The sequence below is a fragment of the Pyxicephalus adspersus genome, chromosome 3 (assembly GCF_032062135.1).
Source record: "Pyxicephalus adspersus chromosome 3, UCB_Pads_2.0, whole genome shotgun sequence".
NCBI classification, from domain to species: Eukaryota; Metazoa; Chordata; class Amphibia; order Anura; family Pyxicephalidae; genus Pyxicephalus; species Pyxicephalus adspersus.
Genome location: NC_092860.1, coordinates 92,481,326 through 92,506,876, shown reverse-complemented (window position 1 = coordinate 92,506,876; position 25,551 = coordinate 92,481,326). Strand labels below are relative to the sequence as shown.

Below are 25,551 nucleotides of genomic sequence, written 5' to 3'. Positions count from 1 at the left end.
GTCTGGAGGAGCAGTTAGCAGGCATTGCACAAAGCAGAACACCCAGCTGATCTGAACTTGTGTGCCAAGACCAGGCTAAAAGCAGCAGACATGAGTGAGCCATATACCAAGGAGAAAATTATTCAGATGAGGAAAAAACACATAGGGTAAGGACAAATATGGAATGATTTGATACTTTAAAACTATATGAATAATCTCTTCTACTGATTGTGTCATTTGTATTACTTATGTAGCATATGTTGAAGGAAATATAAATTTAGCATGTGTCTACATGGATGGAAGGGTTTGCTGGAAGGGTGCAAAACAGTTTGCATTGTTTCTACATTTTCTGAAGACTTAGCTTTTGGTCTGAAATGAATGTCTCAATCTACTACATTCAGTATTCTGCAGACTATGAGTTAGTGTTGTCATACATTCATTCTGTACTTTGGTGGCTAAAATATTCCTTGCATCCTAGGAAGTTGTCAGCACAATCCCTTTACAAAGAACTTGCATGAGCTATATACAGGAGGGTTAATGTGCAGCTTCACATCTGTAGGATACAGAGATCTGCAAGTTCTAGCAGACAAACAACAGTTAAGGCATTTCATAGGAGAGCCAACTGTGAGGTTCACTGAGTTCATTTCACCCATTTACCAATTTCATTTTAAAGGGAGGTCATATTTAAAGCACTTACAGATATGGGTTCTGAAACCAAAATGATAAAATATGTTGATGATATCTATCAAAGACCAATATATCCTCATTTGTTTTCCATCTTGTTTAATAATTGTCGATCGTTGTACTGGGTCATTCATAAACTATGATGTAAGATAGATTTGGGCTTATCCAGAGCTTACAGTAATGCCCCATACAGACGTCAGATAGACGTAAAATAACTGTTGCTAGAAATGATCCTTTGTGATCACTTTCAGTGACAGAGAAACCATCGAGTAACGCATACACAGGAACATTGTGTTCAATAAAAAGGGCAGGGGGAGGAGGCGCAAGTAGTACCCCGCTATGCTCTCCTCCAGGTTAGCGGTCATTTCCGATTTAGTTGTTCATCAACCTGCCAGGGAGGACTGATGAACAATGCCAGGTTGGCGCATTGTACAACCGTTTGTCTCGAGTGACAATTATCTTAAGTTTGTATGTGGCTTAGTTTCTACTTTTGATATTGGGCTAAAGGTCTATTTGTTGATAATGTTGAGAACAGAACTTGATTATAGGGTCAGAGTCTTAATGTGCACCTAAAAGTATCAGAGCTGATTGCTCAGGGGTTAGGCAGATCCAGGGAACAGTCTTCTGCATGTTCTCTAAGACACCCTATAATAAATCCAGGGATTCCTTTTATAGCCTATAGGAGGAATTCTTTTATCTCTTAATAAAGATTTCTCTCTTTTCCATAACCTAGTCATCTTCTCTTCATGCTGTCTCAGTGTATTTTGGTGTGCAGAACAGTCTGTCAAAGGGATATGCTACCACCCCAATGTAAAACTTTCTGAGGACAGGGAGTTTGGAAGAAAATTTACTGAAGTCAATTTTCTGAATCCTACAATTCAGATGAAAACTAGTATAGACATCCTTCTTTTGTGCACTTTGCCTTGAAGACAGCTGCTAACTTTACTTTATTCTCCAACAACATATGGAGGGCATGGTCATATTTCACATTAAGCAGATGTTGGCATTACACTGGTGTTCTAGCACTGGCATGTTCATTCTTTATACGTTGTTTTGTTACCAGGAACAAAAATGTTTTTTAGTTGCTGAGACACCTAATTTCCACATGCTTGCTCCAGGCTAGACTCTCACCAGAGGAGAAAGCAGCTTTGGAACATGCCCAATCCAGAACAAGTAACCAGTTCCCTTTTTTTTCTTTACAAGGATAAAGCGTTTTACAGCAGAGGTGGTATATTTTCCTATAGCTGTTTAACCAAAGCACCTGAGTTTGAATAATAAAAAAACAATTTCTCTAAATGAGTCTAACACCGGTATTGATATAAATCTCATGATTTGCTCCAGGGATAAAAGTTTTACATATAATATTTGATGCAGTCTAGGAATCATTCCCTTGTCTGTTCCTCCTTGCAATCATTATTATTGAAATAAAAGTGTTAAACTAAATAGGTGGATTTCTGTAAATAGGAGCAGGGTTTGAGGTGGGGTAGGAAAGTAATGATATCTTTCACACCCTTTTTTTTTTTTGCCTATGGCTGTTTTTGTACACAATTATATATTCTTCGACGGATTAGTGAAAACCCAACAGAAAATTACTTTAGAGAACCTTCACACACCAGTCCAACAAGTTCATGTTTTCTCAATTCTCAGAAAAAAAGGTAAACCGCTTCAGGTGGAAAAACATCAATGCTGAGCTTTGAGCATTCTATGCTATTTTCATCAGCTCTATAGAAGTATTGGCTTTTATGCTAGGCATGGCATTTGTTTTTCTTTTGTTTTTTTCCTTTTGTTTTTCCTAAAGCCTACACATTGTGCTCATTTTTACAATGCCTGCGTGTCACTCCTTTTTTCATCCAACCTAGGCTGTAAACAAGCTTTTTCTTTTTCAGAGGATTCAATAGGAAAAGTCTGGTGAGGCCCTTACACCCCTTCCTTACATGACTTCTTCATACATCTGCTGGCTTTTCCTCCCCAGCCAACTAACAGAGGAATGTTACTACATGCTTGCAATTATAGTCCCCTAGTGCTGCATAGAAGCCATTTCCAGGCCATCTCCTTACACCCTTAAAGATACAATTTTACATTTGATCTACAAAACATCTAATTCTGCAATAATATACATCAAAGATAATCAGCAGTCACATCTACCATGACATGAAATACTGCTTATTAGATGGTAAGAGCTGAAGCAGATTGAAATACTTGAAAAGGCAATATGGAGTCTCATATGTTAATTGTAGGCTTACTGACAAATTTGACTGATGGTTGCCAGGTTGTTAGACTCCTTAGTGGTTGCTGTTGTAGGTTGCTGTATAACATTTAGTAAACCCTATTCCTTTTGTAAGGGGTTCATGTACAGGGCTTTTGTTTGCTTTTCTTTCCAAGTCAATATGAATGATGAATGCAAATTCAACTTTGGTTTAACATCCTGAAAGTGAGCCTGCGTATTTCTCATGTGGGACAAAACAAAAAACTCCAAGTACTTTGCTGTACTTTCTCCACTTCTTTGCTGTACTTTTTGTTTGCCTTAATCTTAGGTAGAAGCCTGTACTTCCAGGTATGAAGGTATTGTGACCCTAATTTCCCAGTGCTGGATGCCTCGGTGATCAGTTCCAAGGCACCAACACTTGTGTAGGGTCTTGCATGAGGCATATCCTTTTCTCCTCAACAAGTGAATTCAGCTTTATAGGTGTGTGTGTAGGGTGAGGGGGTCAGAGGTTAGACATAAGTACCGGGAAAGCAGGGGGGGATAGGTCATTGAAATTAACCTAATGGTTTCCCCTACATGGACAAAGGTTCTCTTTAGGTAAATAATGAGCTGATGTACATTCTGATCTTAGGAATAGACATAAATTTATAGATTGGTTCACCCCTCCAAAAAATGTGTAATCACAATGTCAGTGCAAGAAATTGGATCATTGGAATCTCCAAGAATTCTAGTCTATTTACTACTACTATGAATCAAAATTAAATTCAGATGCATGTAGCTTTTACCCTGAAAAATGCATCCTTTATTAGGATTTTTGACAGAAGAGATTAATTAAAGAAAGAAGTTAAGAGGACTTTTAAGACACCTAAAGGTTAGTCCGTCATCACTTATCACACCTACCCCAGACTTCCATTTCCTGGTCTGGTCTTTCCTGGTTTGAAGATTGTTTGTATATTAGTATTCTTGGTTACATCTGAAGTTATTTGGATTGTTATAACCAGTCTAATCTGTTTTCTGTTTCACATCAGAAAATGCACCACAGGCAACTGTGATTTAGAACAACACATATTATAGCTGGGACTATGGGTATTGTTCAGGTTTCATGATGTATTGTTTGTGTTTCTAAGTTTCACCTAACAGATCAGTGTTGTCCTTCTCACTGGCTTAATACCTTAACGTAATATCATAACACGTGTATTGATTGCTATAAATAAGTGCCCACTTTTGGGCACATTGTATCTGGGTCAAAGAATCAGAATTCAGTAGTATTGGCACCACAGTGCTCTGTGCAAGGCCATATTTGTAGTGTGTGCTACTAATACACTAACTGTGGGTCAGGAGACATATCATGTCCTGGGTATGATTCAGGATATGCTTTTATGTGACAGTCCTCTCTTTTCTAATGCCTGTGCAAAACTGAGTTCTATATCTTGCCAATAATCTACATTTGGTGTGCATAGCCTTGAAGGGGTTCCCTGCTGTAATGGGATGCTAATGGTCCAAGGACAATTTTTTTATAAAACTTATTACATTTTAAAAATGTTTAATGTTGTTTTTACACTCTTGGTAAAATCTTACCAGGCAACGTCCTTACTCAAAAGTGTGATATTTCACCCAGTTAGGTGTAAGGTATTTAGCTATAATCATTTGAGCTTCACATATTCCACTCCATACACAAAGCAGATTAAGTGAAATGAATGATATTTTTTTTAATGTAAACAGGCAGGTATGTTTTACAGAAAGGAAAGGCAATGCATTTTCCTGCAATAAAACAAACTTAACTGCCCGTTTTTCAAACATTTAACTAAGTTCACCTTTCCTGACTCCTTCACTGCGGCCAGCATCTTTACCTGGTACTCTTTGTGAATGGCCAAGCCAGAATAATGTAACTCCTGCTCATGCACATGGGAGTTCACTCATCTCTGGCAGCCAGTTATGTTGGGATCATACACTGAGAAAGATTTGTTTTATTACACACACATATATATATATATATATATATATATATATATATATATCCGATCCCTTCTTTAAAAAGGAACCTGTCTACTCGCCATATTTTCATCTTTAGGTTTAGTTCTTTGCATTAAGCCTGGAAAACAGTGTTAAGCCTACAATTTATAGATAGTAAATATTTATATGCAATAATAATAGATGGAAAAATATTAACAATAATAGTAATTCTTTTTATATGCTTTTAAAATGAAAACTTTATCTAGGCCTTATAACTCCTTTGTTATTAGCAAGACGCTCTAAAGGTAGCCATAATACTGACATGGAAACATAGAGCTACATGTCTCAACAAGGAAACCTGTGTTAGGTAGTTTTTTAACTGTTAGGTTGTCATAAAACTTATATTGAGACTCCTATAAAAATACTGACTTGTTTAGCCAGGAAATTCACATTCCTAGAAGAGGATAACCCTGGATGTGTTTCTATTTACCTGTTAACGGACTTCCATAAAGTTTAGAGGTTTGGTGTTAAGTGTTTGAATGTATTAAGGGTTGGTATGGATTAGGCTGATAAAATAAGGCTGAATTTACACTGGCAGGGAGGTTGTAGTGCTTTTATAACTTCTTCATGCTAGGAACATGTAGAGTCCCGGTGCCAGTCCCATAGAAAACAAATAGGGCCACTAGTTGTCACATGTGCAGCCGCTGGCTTTTCCAGAACCAGTACTGCAGTATGAATGTTGGAGCAGCTGGCAAGGGGCCAGTGTAGCCACACAAGATCACGCAATTCAGAGGCAGGTGAACTTTCCCTAAGGACGCGTAAGGGTTGGGTGATAGAGAAAGGTTAAAGTTTAGTTTAATGGTTTGGCTTCATTTTAAGTGTTAAGTAAAGGGATTATGACTTGTTAAAGAGAGGTTAGAGGTTCAGATAGGTAAAGGATAAAGATTAGGATGTGCTTTATAGTTAGGGATAAGTGTTGTTGTAAGGGGTTATGGGTAGGGGTATATTTAAGGGGTTCTGGTAAGAAGGGTTTAAATGTAAGGGTTTGGTGTTATAGGTTAGAGGTTGTGTACTGTTATGGACATTTAAGATACACATTTTACTCCCTTTCAGCAGGTAATGCCCCGTACAGAGAACTACTTGGTCCCCCAGCACAAAAAAATGTCCTACTTAAATTCCACCTTAATAGCCAATAACAGGAATAATACATTAAATAACGGGGATACGCTGTGACTAAATGTGTTGTAATTTTTTCCTTTTCAGACCATCATGCAAAGTGTTTTTTGCAAAGGATCCAATTAAGATTGTACGTGCAAAGGGACAGTACATGTTTGATGAAAAAGGGGAAAGATACCTGGATTGCATAAATAATGTGGCTCATGGTAAGTTCATTAATAAAACATGAGGAAATGTAAGTCAATATACACATATGTATAATAGATTGTATAACACAAATGTCAGAGGTTCTTTGTATGTTCCTATTGGATGATTGTGTTTTTTGGCAGTACTTGCCTATGAATAATGTATTTCCTTTCTATTTCTTTCCAGTTGGGCATAGTCATCCCGAGGTGACAAAGGCTGCAGTGAAGCAGATGGAGGTGCTAAATACAAACTCTAGGTTCTTACATGACAACCTTGTGCAGTATGCTGAACGCCTGACTGCCACTCTGCCTGAAAAGCTGTCAGTTTGCTATTTTGTTAATTCTGGGTATGTTTATTTCCTTCTTATTGAATATGAACAATTCAGTTATGTTTTTTAAAGTATAAAGTGAAGCTGTTAAAATAGAATTTAATTAATTTGTCACAAAAGCATATTTAATGCAGTTTAATAATACATGGCAATACTTCTTTATTATAAGATAGGGAATTCTTTGAAGAACAGCTGTTGCTGTCATTCCTTAGTCTTTGTTATTTTTTAGGTGATGCTAACAAGTCGATAAAAGGATGTCACTACTTCTGCTTATGGTACCAATACTACTAAAACTAAGGAGAAATAGCGAAATTATACATTCATGTAATCCAAATTTTGGCAGGTTATTACAATGCATCAGAACCAAGTACCAACCAGCGAGATTAAAACAAAAGTTATGTAGCTCTGTTTTTTACTGATATACAGACACTCTACTTATCAGATACTTTTATGAGGCCTGCTCATGTTAAAGCATTTATTATTTGCAATATGAACACTACCTGGTTTAAATTGTCAGAAAAAAAATTATTTTGCAAACATTTTTAAATTGGGAACCCTTTCCAAAAAACATCACTGTTTCAATTTAGCCAATCAATTTCATTGGTAATCTAAATGCTAAATATATGGTTTACGTAATTAAACTATTAGTGGGTAAAAAAGCAGACCTGCCAGTCTGGGTACCAGTAATGTCAGTGCCTGATCACCACTTTAAAGGTCACCAGAAAATGATTTACACTTTGAAAGAGGTCATCATCATAGGTAACTGAAAGCAGTGTTTATTTGCCTTAATTGAACTCTAAGGTCACTGATCTTCACTTTCAAAAGTTTCTATTGTGGCTAGAAAATGGCATAAGGTATGTAATTTAATGGATATAAGATTCTGATTGGCTAAGGATAATTGTAGTACTGAAAAAAATATATAAGGGCATTTGAAAGTGAAAAAAGATGAACAAATAGGTGGAAATATGTTATCTCATTGCCACTTCTATATAAACCTTCATAAATCAGGTCTAAGTATCATGTTTGGCATAAGTTGTAAAAATCAGAACATAGATAAGAAACAGCAGCAGTGTTCAGTAGTTCTCAAATTATCTCTACAATATTGAGTAATCTTGTGTGTTACAAGGATCACATAATGTATATGTCTGTAAAAAGTGTCTCACCAAGTGTATAAAGTTTAATAGTGCAGTTATTAGCAATCTCATTTGTAAAGAATTGTAAAGGATTTAATGACACCAAACTAAGATATACTCTTAACAACATATCTGTATTGGAGTCATTACATTTCACTGCAAAAAAGTGATGATTTTTACATTTTGATCGAAGAAAGGGCATTCCCTATTCTAGGAACACACTGAAATGGTAAATCCCCCACTTGTTACAAACAGCATCATATATATATATATAAGTCTACCAGAAAGGGTCAATCAGATTGTAAGAGGAAGGATAGACATGTGATTGTTATGTAGAAAGGAGGTGGAGTAAAAGATAAAAATGCTTGTGGATGACTTAGCTCTTTTCTATTTTTGTCTAGTATATGTCCTTAGTCCCCAAACCCCCAACACATACTCTGTGCCGATGCTAATCTGGCAAGTTTCAGTAATACCATTCAAGCTAACAATATTTTTAAACTTCATGCAACACACAAGAACATTTGTAAATTGATATTTAATTTTCTGTAGGCCTGAATGCCCTACATACTTGTTGAAGGCTGGTCATAGACAGGTTTGGCCTCTGAGCATAGCCCTGTGTAAAGCCGTAGATGCAATATAACATTGATAGATATTGTTTGATATGATTTCCAGGACATTCCCAGGTCACCAATAATGTCATGAGTTCATAAACTGCAATTGTGTTCTGAGTGTTTATTTTCCCTGCAGGTCAGAGGCAAATGACCTAGCTCTTCGTTTGGCACGGCAGTACTCTGGACACTTTGACGTAATAACCCTTGACCAGTAAGTTTTCCAGTGCTATGTTACTAAAGAACATTGACATTTTTTTAAATCTTGTAATAAGCTAACTAAGGTTTAGGAAAGCATAATACAAACTATATAAAGCTTTGTATATAGAAAAGTTGTTACTGTAAAAAAAAAAACTCAAAATATAAATTGGTTTTACTTGGCTACAGTAAAGTTTTAAAATGGAATTAAAGTAAAAATATCCCATCTACTCAAATACATGATTACTTCTAATAGCAGAACTAAATAGGAAATGTCTAGTAGAAGTTAGTCACATTCAACTGGACTTTCTATAATTGTTCCAAGCTGCTTCTTCAGTGGCTCGTGCCTTCAGTAAAGCTTCACTTTAAGCTACAAATTTAAAATAAAACAGCCAAAGAAAACATGTACCGTAATTGGTCATATATGTGAATTCATGTCTTAAGCAAAAAGGTATTTTTAAATCAATGTAATCACAACACCTAATCATAGACCCTTGTGATGTATTATATGCTTGTGTTGTCTTTTTATTTGTTCAGTGCTTACCATGGTCATGTGACATCTCTGATAGACATCAGTCCTTATAAATTTCTCCAACTTGGAGAGGAAGCCAAGAAAGAATATATCCATGTGGTATGTAATCCTTGCTTTTAAATCTTTATTTTCATTTTATTTTGTTATGTCAGGGTTTATAAGTTTTATAAGTATGATTCATAATTTAAAAAATGGTATGAGATCCTGTAAGGGTAAAGTGAATGTTAAAGAACTAAACACAAAAATTAGTTAAATCATTCACAAAGTATATGCTAAAGTCAGAAAGTCTGTTTTGATTTTCTGGTAAATGACATAATATATAAATATTTTCAGCCCAAATCAGTAATTTTAATGCATCTAGCTACCTTGGGAGTCAAAGGTCACATATCTATTTGTTATGCCCTATTCATCTGTTCAATGCCAGATGTTCAGTGGGTAGTTGAGGTTCTTTCTTTTGGCAATTAAATGAAAGGGATAAAACTTAATTTGGAACTTGGGCCAAAAGGTTAAATACCTAGGTAATCAGGTTGAAAATAGATTTTGGATGGGTGATCCATTAATGTGAAACAAAAAGGTTCAACTGAGGCTGTGACCACACGTACAGCCTGGCTAAAGGATTTAAAAGGCTGCACAAGGACACAAAGATTAAACTGAAGGCTACCACAGATAATTGTAGACTCAACAAGAATCTTGCATTCCAGGACTATTGCTTTATGATATTAGCATTATATTGAAGATTGCCCATTGGGATTGCTCCCTAAGTTAAAACCTCTAAAATCCACCATCTTGGTTTCTTGTCAGTTCCATTTGCGCAAATAACTGTTGATGCGGCACTGCAGATGTGCCTGATGGGGAATCTGTCCCCTCTGGCTGACATTATGTTGCATTCTACCCAATAGTGTCTATGTCCTGCAAACCATGAGGTAGACACCCAAAAAAGCCTTGAAAGAGAAAAGACTTGAACATAATTAAAACGCTACTTTCAGTGAGTAAAGATTACAGGGAGGGTGAAAGATACGTCTGGAAAATGGGAGAGTTTTATCCTGGAGATCAACTTGAAGACTAAACTCTGCTTCTTCTTAGTCCTAAGCCCTACCTCTGCTTTTCAATCTTCAAATACCTGAGACTCACCTGCACTTTAAAGTTGAGGCATACTCCTGGGCTGAAGATGTTTTAGGACTATTTTAGACCCACGTTGAGTTGCAGCGGTCTACTACAAGTGAAATAAAGTGCTTAAGACCTTTTTCTTGCATACGGCTGTGCCAGATCGTGGTGCTATTTTCAAAAGCAACATATCAACACAATTGTTTTCTGAAGATCTTGTTGCCCGTGTTGTAGTTTGCCTCTCCAGTCCACCCAAAAGCAGCTGGCACTACACCCAGCAGCTGTCAGCCCCACATTTTGACAGAGAGATTGTCTGAAATTAGTCTTAGAATCCAAGGTAGCTCCATAGCCAGTATACAGGTACTTGGAGGCACCATACATTGCCGACACTTTAGTACTATTGTTATCCTAGGAACCTTTTAGACCTTGATTCCAACTACCATATCCAGCGTTTTAAATAAAATATTATCTGTATGCTACAGGCTCCATCACCTGATACATACAGAGGAAAATACAGGGAAGATCATCCAAACCCTGGAGCTGCATATGCTGAGGATGTCAAGAATATTATCAAAGAAGCTCATCAAAATAATCGACAGGTTAGTTGTGAGTACTTGACTTTGCAGAAGGACTAAGAGAAAATTGTTGGTGTTCATGCATTTATAATTAAGTGCTGCAGTATGTTTTCCTTTATGATTTAATATTAAGTTGTATGCATAGCAAATAACTTTGTTAGCTCTGTTAACATTGAAGGTATTTTATCTTATTTACTTAGGTAAAAAATAGAACATCAATGTTCACTAAAAAGCTGTCATCGTTCAGAAGAAAGTTTGACTATACGCACATTTATATATTCAGATTCAGAATATAATTTGTGGTGTTTATTGGTTGTTTGCCTGTATCATGTGTACATGAACAGAAATACTGGAATGTACATGTGGTTATGTATTGATATATACTGCGTATTGTTGTGTATTTTATATATAGTTGCTTTAATTATCATCACATATGTTTTATTACAGTGATTTAAAAAGCCTGTATTTTAGCTGTATTGTAAACTTCATTATTCAAGATGAAAGGTTTTAGAGAGATTGCATTTCTGACAGCACATGTCAGTATAAAGCAAAGAAAAAATTGACTATATAAAGCCTTGACAGAAACATAATATAGTTTAAATTAGCTTGTAGAGCTGGTATATAATTTAATACGATAGCGTGAGCTCCAGGAAAGACAAATACTGAATAAACAGGCTGTATGTAATTTGATCAAGGAAAAGCTTATTGAATATTCTTAAAATCATTATGTTACAATATATCATTATCTAAACAAGCAAAGATGCATGCCAGCCCAGTTGAGGACATTTTGGAGCTATGGGAATAAACAATGTGCAAAAAAATGTTAATAGAATGTCAAAAAGGGTAAAATTATATTTTTGGCTGAAAGTCTATTACTTCTTGCTTACTCGAACTTTTTACTTACATATGTTTTGGGTCTAATAGGACATAAGCAAACATGTTTATATCTTTGATCTGTCCGATCAATATAAAGAACCAAAATTAAAATATTGTAAAAAAAAAGATACAGACCATCCAGCCAGCAGTGTCATGTGATTAGATAGGGGTGAACCAGCTTACTGGTTACTTTATAACAAATGTGGAAATTGCAGAACTTTTTCACAACTGCAAACACACCTACTTATTTTTTTCTTTAACAAAAATGTTGAACTTTACAACAAAAATTAAAATAAAAAACGCCATGCTGGTTAGATCATCCAAATCACAGTGGCCAGTGGCCAGTACTTTTGCCTTGAAGCCCGAAGGCCTGAGGTTTGGACTTGGCACTATTTGCACCAAATATATAACATCAGGGGCATTAAATTGTGAGCTTCTCTGAGGGACTGTCACTGTCTGTAGTACATGATCATGGGCCTTGTGTAAAATATCAGAGCTACATAATAATAATTAATATTAAAACCTTTGGAAAAATAATACCTTAAGACCAGTGACTTAAGGATATGTTGGATACTTTAGTATCTATATCAGTAGGTAGTGGTATTCTGAAAGTCATACCCTCTTCCTAACTCTCTCCTGTGAATTACAGTTCTTCTGACAATGATACAACCTATTCAACTCACATTCAACTCCTATTGCTTGCTTGTATTAACCTCATTTATACATATGCTGACAGAAGAAAACCAACCAACAGCTAGTATTGTAATTATATATGGTAAACCCATTTAAACAATTTGCAATGAGAAAAATACACTCTTTTTTAATTTTTAGGCTTGTCCTTAATATATGCATACATCTAATGTTGACATCTTACCTGTCCCCAAGGTAGGGTGTTCACCCTCCAGAAATGTTTTAAAGCTGCAATCCTAGTAGAACTCAAACTATTTTTAAAATTGCTGTGCTAAGACATACTGTGCATTTTTCCATGTGTATTCAATACAGGAAAAGTTCTGCACATCTAAAAAAAAACACAAGGATATCCTGTGATCTGTTTAACTCCCCTTAGTATAACACATTTTACTGCCAAGGTCTTTGGACTTTGGAGTAAAATGAAATAATCATTGCTTACTTGGAATGTTCATACAGTTATGCCTCTGTTTTCTTCTGCTGCAGATCTGTTTTAGAAAACAAAACTTGTCAGTTATGTTTAATCTAACCACTTTATATAGAATATTCAGAAATGAAGGTCAGCAATAAAATATTTGAAATCGTTTTTTTTAAGCCAAGCATTTAACTGTCTGCATTTTCTGAGCCATTATAATCTATCATTTTTAAAAATTAGCGTTTGATAGAATTTTTAGTTTAAATGAGCTAAATACATTCCAGATACATTAAAATAGAAAGTGTGGAAAGTTCTTGCTTAGATTCATGTACAGATTCTGAATAATTGTCACTTAAATTGATCGGTAGTGCTCCTGTCAGGTTTTTGGGATGAGCGCTGTAAAGACATCAGACAGCAGGGATTAGGAAGGTTAGAAATTGGTTGTTTAGTGATCTGGCATAATGTAAAAAAACATTTACTGACGCTGACTGATTTTCAGCCAAGACAATCACTAAAAATCGTCCTGGATGACAAAGGTATAGCTTCTGAAATTATACTGAGACTTTTACAATCAGTGAAGGACTTTGCTGATTGAAGAGCTAAGTGTGACTAGGTAGGGGCGTATGTTGGACCTCTGCAATACGATCATTGCTTACAAACAAACATCAATGGTCCCACTTTGCAAAGATTTTCTTCTAAAGGTGCGTACACACTTCCAATTTTTATCGTTCAAAACGAACGATGAACGATCGATTGGGCAAAAAACGTTCGTAAAAAAAGTAACCAACGACGCCGACGAACGAGGAAAGTCCTTGGAAACGAACGACCGGACCGGCGGATCGGATTGGACGACGATCGTTGAACATCGTGTGTACGGTCGTTCGTTGATCGTCCATGATCTGAGCATGCGTAATGAACGAACGTTCGTTCACTTTCCTGTCGTGCACATAGTTCCTCTATCGCTCAAACGATCGTATCTATTGTGTGTACAATATCTACGAACGATCGTGTCGTTATCTCTATGTGCAGGATCGGTGCTATACGATCGTTCGTAGATATGGTGCAGGATCGTTCGTCGTTCGTTTTCCAACGATAATAATTGGAAGTGTGTACGTAGCTTAAGGCTTTGTCTGCTTTAGGTAAAAAACTGTAAGACATTGAACACTTTAGGTTTGATGCCAATAAAATGAACTTGTTTTGAACTAAAATTTCTATTGGGCTTTAAATTAACATCACTATGTAGCAATACATTTTGTGTCTATTATTTATATAGTAAATATCCGCATGCCTCTTTGGGTTTAACAAAAACGCATTTTCTTTTGTTATAATATAGGAGCCATACATTTTCTTACACAGATTCTGTGCTTTAAAAATGACGCGACTTTCACAGGAGAGCTACTTACATGCTCTGACAAGGTCTGACTGTCAATCCACCAAAGTTATTATTCTCAGAATGAGAGATTAGGAATGGAATTCTCCAAACCTCATCAGTACGATTTATGAGGACTCTTTAAAGCAGCCCACATCTGTAAAAGACAAAACATGAAACATTCCATTAATGCACGCTGCATTCTCATGTATGCTTATTAGCGTGCCGCAGTGTAAACCTGCTTCCTGAACCCTTTCGGAGGTCATATGCAGTATTAAATGATAATGGTACCATATGTAAAACGACATGTAAATTTTGCCAAAATTCACAGCACCTCAATGTATGAAAAATGTAGAGAATTGACTGTAGCCCTAATATCTTGCCTTTGATACTTTAGTGATGTATAGTGTAATAGTATATCACTCACAATAGTTATAGTGGATTGAAGCTTTTCGATTAGCATTCATTTTAAAATCATCCAGAAAAAGAGAGCAGGGATGGATGTTTTGATGTGTGAATTGTTCTTTTTGCCTTCTAAACAGCTTTTGTCATGTGGAAAGAAAGACTAGCATTCAGTTTGCAAACAAAAGCATGATTATTAAACAACAAGGACACTGCATTCATTCTCTGGATTATGTTTTTACTATGCTGTTATTGTGGCTGTTTATGTATTTTAGAGAGAGTGTGCCCTGTAACTTATAACTCGTTTAGTGCATTCATGTGGAGGAGTGACTAAACTTCTTACTAATGGTCAGTTTTCTTTCTCCTTTTTCTTTTCCTTGTTGCGTATTTTAGGTTTTGATGACATTATCCAGTTGCTGAACAGGCTGTGCTAAAGACTAATAATCTCATCTTCCTTGGAAACCCCCATTCCTCTCTTGGGATATGTTGTATATAAAATGTATTATACTACATTTCTTATCATTCTTTACAGCAAAGTGTTCATAGAAAATGAACATCTGTTTTAAAATGAAACATCATGTTTGCCTAGAGCAGCCATTCTCAACCAGGGTTCCTCCAGAGGTTGCTAAGGGTTTTTTCTGTTTTAGTTGATTGATATCAAATTTTATGATGTCTGTTCTGGGACCAACACCACCTGGTAGACCAGCTTCAAAATGATGATGGTGTTTTTAGTTGTCTATAACTGTGGTATACTAGTTACTATTGTTGGAGGCATTCTTCCCACTGGCCACCAATTTGAGAGGTTTTTCTACACAATGCCCCCAATAAATTGGTTTCAGCAGGGGTTCCCCAAGATATTAAAATTATTAAAGATATCCTCTGGGGTAAAAAGGTGGAGAAAGACTGGCCTAGAGTATGGAAGTATGTTTAAAGGACTGCCAATTGTATTTATTTGTATATAGAATGTATATTGGCATAACAGTGACATAATTTGGGATAAATAGAGTTGGCATAATCATCCACAAATACATGATATAGAGGGAGTTTAGATCAGTTTATTTTTATTTTAGGTTATTACAGGTACTTTAAGAAGAGCTGAACATCGGATCTATAGAACTAGTGATTTATTGTTAGTTAATATTAGCAGCCAATAATACTTACTTGCCATTTGCTGAATTATCCTACAAAATACTTGTTTCTTAGCTTTCATTCCGAATTATGGGCTATTTATAAGACCTGTAACAAAAGCATTTATTCCTATGTCAGATTTAAAAAAAACTGTTTTTCCTGATCTGTATGCTTGTTCCGAAAAAATTGAAACCGCATAAAGCCAGCAAACCAGCCATCATTTTAGATGGAAGTCAGCAATGTCAGTCTATATACAGTAGTAGACATAATGTATGCAATCTATTCTTGAGTATACAGAAAATCCTATTACATTGTTGTAATATTTACAACCTGTATATTTTAAATTTAATGAGTGCATGTTGACAGAGATGGGGAAAAATAGGTGGAGTCCTATAGTCCAGCAGGTTAGCTCACAACATTGGATGGGTCACGTTAAACAGGAATTTAGGAACACATTGGATTATGGGCAATTGGTAATTTTGTGTACTTGCAGGGTATTTTAAAGGGAATAATGTGCTTATACTGAATATGTTTTTTGTTGGTCCTGATATGCACTATAAGGTTTTTTATGAAATAACTAAATTATTTTTAATATCCTGTCTATAGAGGTCTTTGGGTTGAAGACCAGTGATTTATAAACCATGCAGTATATGACTAACTATTGACCAGTGCCTAATTCTTTGTAAAATGTAATCTTTGGTTGTTAATAACCATTGTTCTGGAACAATGCTGCAAACCCTGGATGAACAGCTATTTACAGGATATAGAAGATAGAACATATCCATGATGTCCTCTTCTCTTACATAGATTGCTGCCTTCATTGCTGAATCCATGCAGAGCTGTGGAGGCCAAATTATCCCACCACCTGGCTACTTCCAGAAAGTGGCAGAGTATGTAGAATCATTGTGTGTCTCATATAAATATTGATATAAAACAAGTACAATGCCATCAACATTTTACAATGAAGAATGAGCAGATAGTATATTCTGAAAAAATGTATAACTACATAACATATAATACAGAACATTAGCAATGATGCGTATTATCAACATCACTACAGACTTGAAAGTATGACGGCTTGTTATCATAATGATGAATATATTATTGGACACCTGTTTTTATTGACTTGCAATGCCTGGGAATATGTCAGTGGAGGAAGGGAGGGTTGGCCATTATAACTTCTTGTTGTTTTATCCTGTTGTTATTTGTACCTTAGAGATCTGACTACAGCAATCAGTACCCTGCTTATTAAAGTGTACGTAGGCAAAAGGCTTTTCTTGTTTGTTAGTTGTGGGTAGAGTGGGGAACAGCTACTTTCTGGTGCGACGTTTACAAGGGTCCCATACTCTATCCACAACAAAAAAAAATATAAAGAAATGGTTTGCTGTAAATGTACTTTAATGGGTCTATTTATAAAGCAGTAAATCTGACATTCATCAAAACATTCTGTGGAGGAGATTCAAACACTGCCATTGAAAACACATGGTAGTGGAAGACACTGCTTCATAAATAGATTTCCAAAAGATTTATTTAAAAATAAATCAGTAAATCGTAAATTCAGCAACATTTTCATGAATTGGGAGAGATCAATAACTGATGAAAACACATAGGCCTGGATGCTCTTGAATGTCAGATTCACTGCTTTAGACCCCTAAGAAAAATGAGTATTTTGTATGTTCGATTGTTGGTGTATTCTTATGTTTCAGGTATATACATGAGGCAGGTGGAGTTTTCATTGCAGATGAAGTACAGGTTGGATTTGGCCGGGTAGGAAAACATTTCTGGAGTTTCCAACTGCAAGGTGAAGACTTTGTACCAGACATTGTTACCATGGGAAAACCCATTGGCAATGGGCATCCCATGTCTTGTGTTGTTACAACCAGAGAAATTGCAGAAGCCTTTGGAGCTACTGGAATGGAATATTTTAACACAGTAAGAACCTGTTACGTTAATTATAAATTAAATACACAGTTACACATCATATCACTCTTCCTGCATCAGTGGTCCAAATCAGTTGGAACAACAGAAAATTTTCAGTAATAAAATCAATACTAATACTAATAGTTCAATACTAATAGTTTCCCTTGCATTATCCGAAATCCATACAAAGGTACAGTATTAGGAGAAATCATCATACTTCCCAATTGCCCTTGATTTCCAGGTTTATTAAACCATTTAATATTTTTAGGCTGAGCTTCAGGCAAACTGTTTATTATTATACAGAATAAAAACATGTATAGCCACTTCTTTAATTACCAGAAAGTTGTATCTTTGTCTATCGCAGCCACGTTTGGCAGGGCAGAATACCAGATTTTTATCTTCTGCAGGTAAAATTGAATTTTAGGTAGATATAAAAGACATCAGGTAATGTATTTTTTAAATACATTCACCGTACAGTGTAGCTAGATTCGACCTGGCTTCTTGCAGTCCCTGTACAACAAAGCACAAGAAGCCAACCAGTTAATGTGCTGAGAAAAAGCTTGATAATAAGAAGGATTACAGATATTAGTGCAGCAGTGATCTTCTCATTTTACTGTCCAATAACAGGGTAGGTGGGTCTGAGATGACCTAGAGTCAGAAGGGGGTAATAATCCTGGCCATTGGACTGTGTTAGCAAACAATCTAAAGGGCCTGTCTCTAGGCTATACTCAGACAGTAAAGGAGAAGCAGAACTATCAGAATGTTTCTTCTCAGTACTGCAAGGCAAAATGCATTCTAAAAATGCTAGTTATTTGCCTAATTGTCATCCTGAGGTAGAAAAGTCATACATTTTATATGCATATTTGTTTAATGTCAGTGGCTCCAAGTACTGAAGCCTGGAGATCAGCTTTAATGACAGGAAAGTCCCATTTTGGAAAGAGATCAGCAACTGCGGTCTCCAAGTTTCTCCCTTGACAGTTTTCCTATAAACCAACATCTGCAGAATAGCAGGGCCGCCTTTTACAGTGGTCTCTTTGCACACAACTGCACATGTCGCATCTGAGAATTTTCCGGATGGAAAATATGATGAGGGGAACAGCTGGCTAAAGGCCAAGCAAATAAAAAAGCGCTCACCAGAACTCGCTGGAGAGCTTCGCAGCTGATCACTTTAGTAAACAAGTTATCTTAAATGCATAGCTTTGCTTAGAACAATATATTCCACAGAAATAACCCTTCTGCTCTGACTAATGTTATTTATACACAGTTTGGAGGAAATCCAGTTTCTTGTGCTATTGGATTGGCGGTGCTAGATGTTATTGAAAAGGAAGATCTGCGAGGAAATGCGATCAGAGTTGGAAACTATCTGGTGGAACTGCTGGAGGAGCAGAAAGAAAAGCATCAGCTGATAGGAGATATCAGGTGACTGAGCTCCAGGAACACACAAGTCATTTATGTCTGGGTATAGTTTCCAAGGACACTTTAATGGTGGGAAAGTACAGCTATAATATTAGCATGTCATTTAGGTGAGAACAGGTGTAATTACACACAGACAAGCTGCAGTAAGACCTATTTACTCTTTGAAATGCAAAGAAAAGCTTTCTCACACACATTCACTTGTGTTTCTTTGTGCGCACAAAGCTTGTATACTTATAGACATAATACATCCTGTAGGTTTTCTGTGTATGAGGTGTAAAGGTTTTGTATATTGTTTGAACACAAAAGTTACAGGTGGGATGAAAAAGAAGAAGACTCTAAAACTAATTGATTCAGGTATCTGCAGCAATCCATCAGATTTATATTGTGGGTCAATAAACAAGGATATGATTGGTTGCTATATGCCATTTCATATATGCCATATTTCTCCATTTTTTTATAAAAATACAGAACTGTCATTGTGTACAGTGTTGGGTAAAATAACACTTTAGAACGCACCTATTGTCCACATTTTAGTCTAGACTGCATAAACGTATAATCTCATGTGTTCACAACATAGAGATAAAGGAGGATAAGGCTAGGCCACTCTTAACTAAAAATATCTTAAAACAAACACTTCCTTTATCATTGTGTTTTATTGCACACATGCATGTTGGGTCACACCTCAACATGTCACATTTAGACAGCTCACATATGTTAAATGGGCTGTCAGTGTACAGGAAAGGACTGTAAGACGAGGCATGTTTCCTAATGGTGCACTTCACAATGTTTGGTATTATGTCACTGGACATTGCAGTACATTGCATTGCATGTGCCTTGGGGCTGTGTTGTCTAAAAGTGTTCAAAATTATTGGCACTGCAATATGCAAAGGCATGCAAGGTGTGTAGTGGTGTGTTATTGCAACATGCCTTGACAGAGAAATGTGTAAAGCCAAACGAGGACAAAGACAGCAACAAAAACCTAAAATCAGTATAACAATTCCCTACTTAACTCAAAAGCAAATTTGACTTTAAATGGACTTTAAAGGCTTTCCAAGGATTGAGCTGGAAAATATTCACCCACAAGTTACTCCTAACAGTTTGCCTTTACTTGTGATACCCCAGTACATATGAATTTTGTAAAAAGTAAGAAACATATGAATTTTGTAAAAATTAAGCAATTTTACTTTCATTCACTGACAATTAGTTCTCCAGTTTGTCTTAGTACAACAACAGAAAAGACAGTGACGCTTTGGAATATTTTTTGGTGTTTTTTTTATAAACTTCTATTATCTTTTATTGATAAAATATATACATATTGTAAAGCACCCCTCTATGGTTTAAAAACTCTGCAACCATATTGCTGCTTTTCTGTAACTCTGGAAGAACAATTTGAGGTGTTATATTATTCAATAACCATCTTTATTTTTGCAGGGGAGTTGGACTATTTGTTGGAGTAGACTTGGTAAAAGATAGGCAACAAAGGACTCCAGCTACAGCCGAGGCCCAACATATTATATATAAGTAAGTCTATCAATATGTAGCATTCAAAGACTTGATATTAACAAAAATTAATAAAAACCTGCATCGTTAAAATTCACAATTGATCCAGAGAAAGCAAGCAATACATTAAAAGCATGATCCAGTTCATGGAAGATTATTTGTTCATTTAACAGATACTCATTGAATCAACAATATACAGTGTTATGATTTATAGGTTATAGCTAGTTCTATGTTTTTCATGACATTTTGACATTTACTTTAAAGAAGCCTTTCCATATGGCTCCAATGCCATTTGAAATTACCTTTGATCCAAGAATACTATATGAATCATTTATGAGTTTATACAGGTTGATTATGTATCACTTGAAATGCCTCTATTCAAAGGAAAATAAATTAGGCATATCTGCATGAAGTGTTTAGTGAATGTCACATTCACCATGAAAGGGCCGGATGATGCTGGATTTCCTCTATCCAGGAAATAGGGCAGGCTTGCTGTAGCTTCCATGTTCGCACTGTAAGAAGCTCAGATTAAGCCATCTCAGTACAGTACCAGACTGAAGGAAAGGCTGGAGTTTACATGAAGGAAAACATTAGGAAAGAAACAGTTGCACTTTTTCACATTATCTAATGTGTACTGAAAGGTGGTGCAACTGTCACTATAAATGATAGTACATCAAGGCAACTTGATCGAAATACAGACCTGTTAAGCTACATACACATGTCCAATGGTTCTCGCCCGATAATAGGCTCAGGGCTGATATCGGATGAGAATCTGGTGTGTGTACAGCGTCCGTCGTCCTGGCGGATCCACGGACGATGGATGACTAGCGATCCTAATGCAAGGGAAGGGGGAGAGCGCGCAGCAGGGTGCCACTTCGTCATTCTCCCCCTCCCCTCTTCATAGAGCAGAACGGTGCTGTATGTACAGAACTTGTTCATGCATCCTGCAGTGCTTAGTCGTTGGAAAGGATTGTGAAAGATTTTTTCCAACGACAATAATTGTGTATGCAGCTTTAGGGCCAAAGTAGCTCAATGTGTTATCATTTCCACCAACTATCTACCTATTTACAACATGCTGTCATATGCAACCAGCCATAATAGTTTATCCGGATAAGGAACAGACAGATGACAGGTGGCATATGACACAGCATACCCATTGACATTTTAATGTTCTGCTACACAGCTAATTTAGGAGAGGGACAGAGAGAGAGCCAAGTGACCTATGTGTACTTCACAGTTTACAGGGTTGATTTGGAAATAAAAGTATATAGTAGCAAAAACTTTTTCCTGTCTGTATTATGAATATATATTATGTATTACTGAATGAATATATTATATATAGACACATAAATGATCCATATATATGTGTGTGTGTGTGTGTGTGTGTGTGTGTGTTTGTCTTTCAAATCATAAAAAATGTGACCATTCTTTTTATTAGGTTAAAAGAAAAAAGGATCCTGCTTAGTGCTGATGGTCCACACAGAAATGTACTGAAGTTCAAGCCTCCTATGTGCTTTACTAAAGAAGATGCTAAGATGGTGGTAGATGCCATTGATAAAATTATTACAGGTACAGACAGGGAAGGTGATAGACATTTCAAAGAAAAACCTGAAGTTTACAAAGAAATCATGCTCTTTATTCTCCTAATATCATGGTCTTGGCCATTTTCTGTACTTTTCTACAATATTGGCTAATTAGATTTTTGTACTAGTCCATTTACATGTATTACCATTGAAGAAGTAACACCCTTTTATAACCAAACCTTTTGGATACCTGACCATCATTCCTACACTATATGGGCACAAGGGTGTAGTAAAGGGTGCAGTAAAGAATATACAAAATTTTGCAGAGATGTAAAGATATTTTAGACAGTTGTGTCCTTTTATCTTTGTGGTAACAGTGTAGAGAAGTCCTTTGTTTAGTCCCTTAATGACTGTGCACTTATGTAAGGAAACTCCATGAACAGGAACCCCCAGGATTTGCCAGATCTTCCAACACAACATCATTACCTGACCTCACAATTTGGTTTGGTGGCGAAGATCAAATATCCACAAAATATTTAGCTATCTTTTATTTTGAAAAGGGAGCTATTTTGTTTTGCCAAGAAGATCACTTTTATCTCTCTGTAGTTTTACCCATATTGACTCAGCAGTTTCCTGAAACCTGTTTTCTGTCAAGGCCATAAAGGTTCTACTGATATTACCTTCAACAACTTCCAAGCAGTCATGTGCAATGTTTCTGAAAAATGTATACCTGACCTTAACCTTAACCCTGAACTACTCTACATAACAGTTGTGTTGGCGCCATGTATAGTAAAATTTAACACAGTACAAGACAGGAGTCCAAAGTTTATGTTGTGTCAGAAAAACTAGGTCAGGACATATTATGCATTGTTCAAGGGAAATCTTATCTAATATAAATATTTATAGCCTAAGTAGCTGAGATAAAGAAAATTATGTCACAAACAGGGAAAGTTAAAGAACGTAAACTAGACCCAGTTACTTTTTATTTATTTATGCTTACATTTTTATCATATGCTAATGATTTTTTTCCATGAACGTCATTAGAGATAAAGTCCATTGCCATGAAATATGATAATCGGTAATAAGCAAGGTTAGAGAGATTTTGTGAACATTTCCTGATTCAGGAATCTAAAGTTTCAATGTTTCTGTAGTTTGTAGTGTGTTTTTGTGACCTTTTCCAGTGACTCAGCTTTTCTAGTTCAGAGAGTCACAATGTAAAGTGTACATATAGGCATATTTTTATGTTTTGGATAAAGGAGAGAAGGGTTAGAACTTTTGAACCAAGTTTTTTAATGTGTGTTCTTGCTGGGGAGATTTGTCCTTTTTATTTGTCTTGGAGATCACTGTCAGCAAGACAGAAAGTACGGGCGTCATTAAACATTTTGAGTTGTTATGAGAATAAAAGGTGTGGGAAAACCCAACAATTGTTACACCTGTTCCAGGAACAACTCTCTGGGATGAAAATGATGTTCACTTCAGTGAGATTTCCTGTAATTTTTTGTTCCACCTTTCGGGCATATTATAAAAGGAATTGTTCATACTCAAAAAGCCTTATAGGTATTTTTACCATTCTCTGCTCTATACACTATTTCAAAAAGATGCTTGTACTTGTCTTAAAGAGGGGCCTTGAGGAATGACGTGAAGGATGTGTTTTTACAAATATCTTTTTTTTTCAGCATTTGAAGAAGCATCAGGAAACAAACCAGCTATTATGTCGGCACAGAAAGAAAACAAAAGAAAAGTAAGTTGTCAAACTAGGAGAGATTTTTTTGATGTTTAATCTGCAAATGCCAATGATTTGATAGCAACGTTAAACTTTTTTTATTTTACATTTTTAAGTGTGTAAAATGTAAAATATGTACAAAAAAATATATATAAATATATAAAAAAATAAAACATTTTTGCTATGCTTTGTTGCAAAAACATTTTTTTGACACTTGTTAAATTTAACACTGCCCACAACAGAACAAACCACTCCTCCAAAAAAGTGTTTGTATTTCTAATTAAAAAAAAAAAATTCACAAAGAGAAAACAATGGAAATGTATCAATACTTTTATCCATATGCAAAATTGTATACTTAGTTATCATAAAATATTTTATACAAATATTTTACATGTATATTGCCTTTTTTGCAGGAAGCAAACAACTCACAAGAGATCACAAACAATTTACCTGCAAATGCCTGCAGACCCCAAGAAAACGGTTTTTATTCAGAGAATATTCCAGTCTCAAATAAAAGAATCAGAACAAAGTAGAGACCAAATTGCAATGCATTGAAAAAAAAACTGGTGTAAACTGGTGAATGTGGGTTTTTAGTTAGCTCAAAATTTGCTATATTATATGAATGCCTGCCATTTCAATATATCTTATTGGAATGTAAAATATATCCATGTTTTAATGGCTTTAATATCTAACACTTTTTAACATATATCTAGTATGGGTATGGCCCAGTTAAATTTTCTCTTTATACCCCAATTACAAATACATTATGATTTCAGGCTATAAAGTATACTGTAATTAGCTATGGAGTAACTTATTTAGTCAAGGGTCTTACACAAACCAAACAACTACCATATATGAACAATTTATAGATCATAGTGCTGACAGTTAATAAAGTTCGATTGATTATTGCATAGTTGTTCACATGCTGACTATTGGGTTTATTTAATCCAGTTGATCTTTGATATTCACTAATGTATTATGAAAACGAGCAATCTACATAAGTTTATATGGCCTTATTTTTGTGTGTTGTTGGTACAAAAGTGCACTATTGATATAACAATTCATACTTTTATTTCAACTATCAACTAGCTGTTTACAGTATAGTTACTGGAGTGAAATGCATCCATGTGACAATAACACAGGTACATCTGTCTGTATGAATCCTAGGGTGATAATACTAAGGGTAGTACACAACTGTTGGTATAGGGCAATGGTAATGGTATAGGGCTTTGTATTATCACTATTGTTTACTGTTTATTCCTAAATACATTACATAATATTGCCAATAAAACTTATTTAAACTATATTTTGCCTTTGTGTGCTGCAATATTTTCCCCTTTCACTTTTACTTAAATCTGCATAAAGAAGGTGCTAAAACTAAAATTCCTTAAACTGTTTTTATTATATAGCCAAACTTTAATTGTTTTAGTTTTGTTAATATTGCATCCAGAATCATATTTCTGTTTAGCCAACATATTCCAGAGTCTAAAATAGTGGGGCTACCAAGTACAGCACATTAACAAGAACACATTACTTTCGAATGTCACTAATACACTCCCATTTATAATGAAGGATTTCATTATAGAAGTAACAACCTGTCCTCTAAGCCTATACATTGAGAAGTGAACCTCTACCAAAGCAGTCAGTTGTCCTAAATATTTGTTAGGCTGTTTTTCAGACGTCCTAACCATAACCTCATTAAGAAATGCCTGGTGTGATCAGGGGCTAGATGGAGCAAAGGATTGGTTAGTTGGGTTGGAAAGAGGGTGAGGATAGGTGAAAGGTACAAGGTCAGGGATAGGCCTAAAGGGAAAAGTAGAAAAAGAAAAGGAGAAAATGGGTTGTTGAGGAAAGGAGCGACAATGCTAGCTCCCTGGATCATGTATTTTGTGCCTATGATAAAAGGTTTTTGGCAGAAAATCTAATAAAG

At 35.7% G+C, this 25,551-nt stretch overlaps 1 protein-coding gene across 1 annotated transcript; it reads left to right on the top strand.

Moving 5' to 3' along the window:
- Positions 1-24,927, top strand: ETNPPL (ethanolamine-phosphate phospho-lyase). Its single transcript, XM_072405694.1, has 13 exons — positions 1-146; positions 6,086-6,204; positions 6,371-6,530; positions 8,393-8,467; positions 8,989-9,082; positions 10,570-10,686; positions 16,347-16,429; positions 17,246-17,471; positions 18,724-18,878; positions 20,307-20,396; positions 21,814-21,944; positions 23,575-23,639; positions 24,035-24,927. The coding sequence occupies exons 1-13, from the start codon at positions 91-93 to the stop codon at positions 24,152-24,154; spliced, it is 1,491 nt and encodes a 496-aa protein (XP_072261795.1). The 5' UTR covers positions 1-90; the 3' UTR covers positions 24,155-24,927.
- The last annotated feature ends 624 nt before the right edge of the window (positions 24,928-25,551 follow it).